Source organism: Anoplopoma fimbria, chromosome 13 (assembly GCF_027596085.1).
Source record: "Anoplopoma fimbria isolate UVic2021 breed Golden Eagle Sablefish chromosome 13, Afim_UVic_2022, whole genome shotgun sequence".
In the NCBI taxonomy this organism is placed as follows: domain Eukaryota; kingdom Metazoa; phylum Chordata; class Actinopteri; order Perciformes; family Anoplopomatidae; genus Anoplopoma; species Anoplopoma fimbria.
The window spans coordinates 2,928,365-2,936,349 of record NC_072461.1 but is presented as its reverse complement, the minus strand read 5'-3'; the positions used below and the strand labels follow the sequence as shown (position 1 = coordinate 2,936,349).

Sequence of the window (7,985 nt, the reverse complement as noted above, 5' to 3'; positions counted from 1 at the left end):
ATGGAAGACCCGATCCAGTTAAAAGATGAGGGAAACAAACATTTCCAGTCAGGAGATACTGACAAAGCTATTGAGTGCTACAGTAAAGCCACAAAGGCCTGCAAGGACAAAAAAGTGCTTGCCGTCATTTACAGGAACAGATCTGCATGCTACCTAAAAAAGGTAAGCAGTATTGTAAAGCATACGGCACAAAAATAAGCCTATATCAACTAGATCATATTTGCAATTTATTTGGCAAATTTACACTTTTATTTGGATGTTTCTGTTTTTCTTTAGGAAAACTTTGCCAATGCAGCATCTGATGCATCCAAAGGTAGAATAATAAATACAGACTCAAACCAAATAATATGAGCAATGGCACCAAAAACATATATATTATAATCTTCTTCCTCTTATATAGCAATTGATGTCGATGCAGCTGATATTAAAGCCTTGTACCGACGTTGCCAAGCTCTGGAGAAACTAGGAAAACTGGATATGGCTTTCAAAGACGTGCAGAGATGTGCCACCCTCGAACCAAAGAATAAGACCTTCTTGGAGACACTCCGCAGGCTGGGAGCAGACATCCAGGCCAAGGTCAGCATTAAAAAGAACAATTCGCCCACACACAGAAGTTCATCTACAGACTACCTTCATTACTTTGCATAAATACATTAAGCAACACTAAATCAGCAATGCTACAGGAAATTTGACAGATGGGCGTATGCTGAAGCACAAACTTCATTCATGTTTGAACATGTCAGCATCAGGAAATGATTAAATGTTTCAATTTGATTCTCCACAGCTTAAGACCACATTCTCCACAGATTCGAGGGTACAGAACATGTTTGACATTCTCCTTGATGATGAAATGGAAAAAGACAAGAGGGAAAAAGTGGGTATTTTTCTTTCATGTTTTTATTGTCTGGTAGCATGCTTGTGCGTGGTTGTGGTTTCACTTCCCCTACACATTATGTTATGTCTAGGCTGCCAACAACCTGATAGTGCTTTCAAGAGAAGATGCCGGAGCAGAGAGAATATTCCAGAATAACGGAGTGCCTCTCCTGCTCAACATGATAGAGACAGGCAAACCAGAGATGATCCTTGCTGCTGTTCGCACTTTGTCGGGAATGTGCACAGGACACAAAGCTCGGGTGAGCATGCTTATAGAAAATGAGTCAAGGCAAAGTGAAAGTGAAAATCAAACCGTTGGGAAAACAACGAGAGAACTGTGTAGCTTACCAAACACAATCACACTTCAAAATTACAACTTCTCCCCATACCAGCAGAAATAAGTTTAAAATTATTTGTGTTTCATTTTTTTCACAAAATGTACTCTTTTCACTACCCCTAAACAGGCCATGGCCCTTATTCACATGGTGGGCATTGATAAGATGTGCAGCATCATGGCTGTTGACAATGAGGAGATTTCACTGGCAACCTGCAACCTCTTCCAGTGCATCAACGACTCCCTCACTGGTGAAGATAAAAGGGAATATGGGAAAGAAGAAGCCTTGGTTTTAGGTGAGTCAGAATAAAAAATATCTGCATCTGCAACAAAGATAAGTTTTTATCATAGAAACTTATTCAAAGCTTAATTTTTTATCTTCAACTAAACACCATATTATCAAAGACTGCTGTGGCTGTGGCTTAGCTGCTTTTAGTATTTTTGCACTGCACTATTGACTCAGACATAACTTTCTTTTTTATCATCTGTCCATCTGCAGATGCATCTAAAGACCTGAAAACCATTCTCCTCTCTCTGGTGGAGATGGTTGCAAGTAAGAAGGTTTCTGGCCATGGCAGAGACCAGGCACTAAACCTTCTGAGCAAGAATGTACCACGCACAAACAAAAAAGATAAAGACAACTCCAGGACCCTCTTCACTATTGACCAAGGTGAGCCAGACAGCTGCATCGCGTCATTTATTTGGTTTGAGCAACAGTCCGGTTCTGCATCCCAGACTCTCTGACAAAGTGCATTGGCCAGGACACATCTTTATAAGCATATGTATGTATTTGTTCACCAGGTCTGAAGAAGATCCTCAAAGTATGTGGTCAGGTTCCCGAACTGCCAGACCAGCTGCCCTTGACGGAGAACTCACAGCTGATTGCCAGTGTGCTACTCAGCAAGCTCTATGACGACCTCACATGTGACCCAGAGAGAGACAACTTCAGGGACGTTTGTGATGAATACATCAAGTATGTTCACAAAATACAGATTCACTCTTTACAAGTGTTGTAGCCAAGAGTTTCTAAATTTAGATCAAGACAACATAACTTACCCAATCTTTTATGCTTATTTCCTTCCTTGTCCTCCTTTCCTTTTCCACAGATCCAAAATTGACCCCAATGACATGGACAAGACCATTCATGCTATCAACACCATCTCAGGGCTGCTTCAGGGTCCCTTTGATGTTGGTAACGCCCTGGTTGGACGGCAAGGCATAATGGAGATGATGGTCGCACTGTGTGGCTCAGAACGTGAGGTGGACCAGATGGTGGCTGTAGAGGCGCTGATCCATTCATCCTCTAAGATGAGCCGCGCCTCATTTATCATCACCAACGGTGTTTCACTCCTAAAGGACATCTACAAGAAGACCAAAAATGAGAAGATTAAAATACGTTCGTTGGTGGTGAGTGTGCCAAGGAAAGAATGGAACAGAACATAGTATTTTATGATTTTTGGCCACAGCCCACTCACAATAAAGAATAATAATAACACATTATGAAAACATCCCAGTTAGAAGTATGAACATTATTAGACAGTACAGAAATAAAAATATACCGTGAATTAGACTACATAACTTCTAAATTTTGTGTGGGTAGTGTTTTGCATACTCATGTCCATGTCATCTCCAGGGTCTCTGTAAACTTGGTTCAGCTGGAGGTGATGATTATGGTTTAAGGCAGTTTGCTGAGGGCTCCACAGAGAAGCTGGCCAAGCAGTGCAGAAAGTAAGTACTCACATAGCCTGTAAAAGTGAATGAATCAAGCAGGTCATAATCCATGATAATAGAAAAAAATGGTAGTAGATGTAGAAAAATCTGTGTGAAAACTGATACTAGCATCAATAAGTTTAAAATACATGCGTAATACTGAATTAGTTATTATTTAATTTTGATGCAAAATGTAAATTATTCCTTACAATATGTATAAAGCACCAGAATGTCATTGTACACTTTAATCATACCACTTCACATGATCGCTTTCCTTTTTTACTCTTCTAGGTGGCTCTGTAATCCCAAGATTGATACAAAAACAAGAAAGTGGGCTATTGAGGGCCTAGCTTATCTGACTAATGATGCTGACGTGAAAGATGACTTTGTTGAGGATGAGGATGCCCTGAAAGCCATGTTTGAACTGGCTAAGGTATGAAAATAACAGACAGGAGGAAACATAGAGTATATCTGATAATACTAGAAATAACCTCTCACCTTTCTCTGTGTTTTAGTCTACGGATAAGACAATCATATATTCAGTAGCTTGCACCTTGGTTAACTGCACCAACTGCTATGAAAAGAAGGACATCCTACCTGAGCTGGTTCAACTAGCCAAATTCTCAAAGCAACATGTGCCCGAGCAACACCCCAAGGTACAGAGGAGGAAAAGGAATCTAAACCATTCTCTTAGACAATAGATTACAATCTATAAATTGACATAGGTAGCACAGGTTATGTTACTCATATCCAAACATATCAAACTTTATATACTTTCTTTTCTCAGGACAAGAAGGACTTTATTGAGAAGAGAGTGAAAAGGCTACTGAAGGCTGGTATCATTTCAGCTCTTGCTGTTATGGTCAAAGCAGACAGCTCCATCCTGACCAACCAGACCAAAGAAATGCTATCAAGGTGGGAGGGGAAACTCTTTTGAAATCCCCTACACATGACTTTACATTACTCATATGACAGCATGGTTACAGCTAAACTGATGCCAACAAATGGCTTTTTTTCTGCAGTCACAACTCACAGAGGGAATTTCCCATTACAGTGATTAGGGAATGCAAGCTACAGCACAAATGTATACTTCCAAATACTTGTTTATTCCTCATTAAATTGCAACATTGCTTATAAATATATGAATGTTAAACCTTTTTTCTATTTTTTATCTTTAGAGTTTTCTTGGCATTGTCAATGGATCCCAAAGATCGTGGTACTATTGTAGCCCAAGGTGGGGGGAAGGTGAGTAATATCCGGAAGCACCGCTTGAGTCAGAGCTGGAGAACTTTCTGAAGAACATGTATGATTGCATGTGGTTTTGCACAGAATCTGATCCATGAGCCCCGAAGACGAGCATTAAAAATAACAATTAAGAAATATACGATCTACTCACTTATGGTCTTGTCTACTTATGTAGTTCATTTAGAGACTGTTTCATAAACAGTTAAATGTTCCCAACAGTAACTTTAACTGGTTAAGCTATTGTTCACTTCTGACTCTGCCCTCAGGCTTTAATACCACTTGCACTAGAGGGGACAGATGCTGGGAAGGTGAAGGCCAGCCACGCCCTTGCCAAGATTGCAGCTATTTCCAACCCAGAAATCGCCTTCCCTGGTGAGAGGGTAAGACATACAACAATAGTGGTTTTGATTATTTCTATTATTTCTACGCCAGTCCCATTTGAAATGATGTTGGGGGAAGGGGAATGGAAATTTACTGAGGTAGAAAATTCTACCTAATCTTCCCTTGACTACACACTTCATTTGCTTTTAACATCTCCTCCCTTTGTCTGAGTTTCTTTTTCTCTGCTGGGAGATGATGGACAAATTATTCCGTTGTGTTTCTGATTGTCTGTTTATATTTTTTACTGTATCACTACTGATAACTGTTGTTTGTTACTCACTTTCGGAATTGGTATGTTTCTGAATTAAGTATGTACTGTATATACTGATGTGGTGTTCTTCATACTAGTTAAACAAATTACTTTAAAAAAAATGTAATTGTCCGTCTTTCTTGTTTGACAGGTGTATGAGGTGGTGCGACCTTTAGTTAGCCTCCTTCACACAGACAAAGATGGAATGCAGAACTATGAAGCTCTAAGAGGCCTCACCAACTTGGCTGGTTACAGTGACAAACTAAGGTAACATTTTTCACCATATAATACTATGGTAACTTGGATGCCTAATAGCTCGTTTTACTACTATGAGTTCTCATCTGTTTTGTAGAGTAAAGATTGTGAAGGAGAAAGCTCTGCCAGAGATTGAGAACTACATGTTTGAAGAAAATGACCAGATCAAACAGGCTGCCACTGAATGCATGTGCAACCTTGTCACATGTAAAGAGGTGAGAACGGACCAACGGTTAGAAACCTCACCTAATAATGGATGATGCAAAGTCAAGATGTGTCCAACAAGAGTGAGTGCGTTAAATATGTAAACTCTGTGTATATTAGGTCCAAGCTCGTTATCTGGAAGACGGCAATGATAAGCTGAAGTTGCTGGTACTGCTGTGTGGCGAGGACGAAGACAACCTTCAGGTAGCTGCAGCTGGAGCTCTCGCCATGCTCACTGCTGCCCAGAAGAAGCTCTGCCAAAAAATGACCCTTGTGGTATGTACAACACCGTCAAGCAGTATAAATTATAGTGTCACATCAGACTCTGTTTTACTATGAAAAATGCCAAGCATCAGCTCTCCACAGCAGCAAATAACCTGGTAAACTCATGGTCAACACATTCTCTGTGTATAACATTACAAAAACCTAATGTTATTATTCTTTAATACTTTAACAAATTTAACTTTTATGACACTTGGGAGTATCTCATGCACTTTTGTGGTGTCTCCCAAAACAGCATATTATTTGTAGGTCATTTTAACTCAGGCCTATGTTACTGTTAATTGTGTTTTCCCAATTGCTACTTTACCTTTAAGCTGTGAGTTATCTGTACTGCAATGATTTAGTATTAAACTTCCATAATGTTGTTAGAGGGGACTTATACATTAAGAAAAAGGAATAGTTAAAATGGAACCTTCAGAGGTTGCGATGTCCTGACTTTGAGTAACTATTGGTCAACCTAAATAAACAATAGCTCCTATGTTAAATAATACAACTCAATCACAGTTGTACACACACTAACTTACTCATGGATTCCACTGTTTGGAATTACAAGTGTTCACAAATAACATCTTCTGACATTTTTGAATCGTCATTCACACATTTTTACCAGTGTCACTGACTGATCTCTCCCAACAGACCACCCAGTGGCTTGAGATCCTGCAGAGGTTATGTCTCCATACCGACCCTTCCATACAGCATCGTGGCCTTGTGATTGTCTACAACATGCTCAACTCAGACGACAGTGAGCTGGCCAAGAAGTTGATGGAGAGTGAGCTGCTTGAAATCCTCACAGTGATTGGCAAGGCGGAGGACAATCCCAAGAGGCAGAATGCCATCGAAGTGGCACGCACATGCCTGGTCAAAGCTATGGATCTTGGTCTCATCAAACCGTTCAGCAGCCCTACTTAAAATGCAGGCAACAAGACAAACAACAACCATGGACATTCTTCTTTATTTCCTTTAAGACTTTTTTCCTAATGTTTTCCCAGATCAAAAATCTGAAAGGATGGGGCTCCCTGGTAGCTCACCTGGTAGAGCGGGTGCCCATGTAGGCTGAGTCCTATGGGACCTGAAGCCCTCTGCTGCATGTCATCCCCGCTCTCTCCCCCTTCTATCTGCTATCTGCTTTACTGTAAAAAAGACAAAAGGATGATATAAAAAAAATAACTAAATGAAAGGATTCTATAACCTGCTCAAATACACTAAATATAATCTATCACAACATCAGTGTTTACATTGTTTATTTGGGGCTAGGGCAGTACAAAAAGCATATGGGGGATTTCTCATCAAAAAAAAAAAAAAGAAATGTATTATTTTCTATTTTGTGCTGAGCTGTCACTGTGAATGAATGTTTAAAGGCTGACCAGTTATTGTGTATACTGTTTGGCATTTGTGTGGTTAGATGACTAAATATAATCTTTAAATAAAACCTAAATGTTTCAGTGTCGATTTAAAGCACACACACACACACACACACACACACACACACACACACACACACACACACTCATCTTTCTTTTGGTTGATTAGTTCGGTACATTTGGCTGTTTCTCTGAATATTCATAGAAAATTCATGTTTTTTTCAATAGCTTCAATAATGTGACCCAGTGATGCAAATACCAACTGCTCTAGGAATTTGCATGTTGACATACTGGGACACATGCCAATGAAAGCTATTTGAAAAAAAGGTGTGGTAATCAGTCGCCTCAAATACCCTGGAAATACCCTGGGAACTACTTATGGAAGAAACTGGTTTTATTCCACATCAAAGTTTGAGGAAACTGCTGAATTTGCACAACTGGAAGAGACTTTGACCCTGGATTATTCAAAAAGTACTTCATAGTATTTGTGCATATAGCTTAGGAAGTGCTTATTCAAAATATATCAGACTCATAAACTACTTATGGAAGAAAGTGTTTTTATTCAACATCAAAGTTTGAGGAAAAGGCTGAATCTTTCAAGTCGGTCTTCGTTTCCAGAAATTTGAGTTTGGATCTGTAGCTGTTCAGGTTGTGACTATCTGAACTTGGTAGAAATGACTAAACCAAAGGCCATTGTATCATTTTGTAAGCTATAACCAAACTAAAATGAAGTGGAGTAGACTCGATCTTATTAAAGTAATACATTAATTATACTTAACAATATAAAACATCTTACTGTAGCCTAATAGGACTACAAAGTTTGACTTACACACACTCTGCTATTTACAGTTGCCCATAATTTACTGTAAATAGCAGACACACTAAAATCTTATGAGGAGGTGTGTTGTTCTGGAGTCACCGGGTCACATTACATGGAATCTATATTAATTAATTACACAAGAGCAATAAGATAAGATAAGATAAGATAAGATAAGATAATCCTTTATTAGTCCCGCAGCGGGGAAATTTGCAGGCTTACAACAGTGTAGAGTAAAGTGCACACAAGAGACATAGTAGAAGAAGACAAGCT

At 39.3% G+C, this 7,985-nt stretch overlaps 1 protein-coding gene across 1 annotated transcript; it reads left to right on the top strand.

The window, feature by feature from the left end:
• unc45b (unc-45 myosin chaperone B) lies at positions 1–6,897 on the top strand. The gene is made up of 19 exons (XM_054611245.1): positions 1–162; positions 277–313; positions 401–576; positions 785–874; positions 966–1,133; positions 1,338–1,503; positions 1,707–1,877; positions 2,009–2,180; positions 2,314–2,614; positions 2,841–2,935; positions 3,209–3,350; positions 3,433–3,573; positions 3,705–3,832; positions 4,096–4,162; positions 4,429–4,542; positions 4,945–5,060; positions 5,146–5,263; positions 5,373–5,528; positions 6,171–6,897. The coding sequence occupies exons 1-19, from the start codon at positions 1–3 to the stop codon at positions 6,441–6,443; spliced, it is 2,793 nt and encodes a 930-aa protein (XP_054467220.1). The 3' UTR covers positions 6,444–6,897.
• Positions 6,898–7,985: the final 1,088 nt, after the last annotated feature.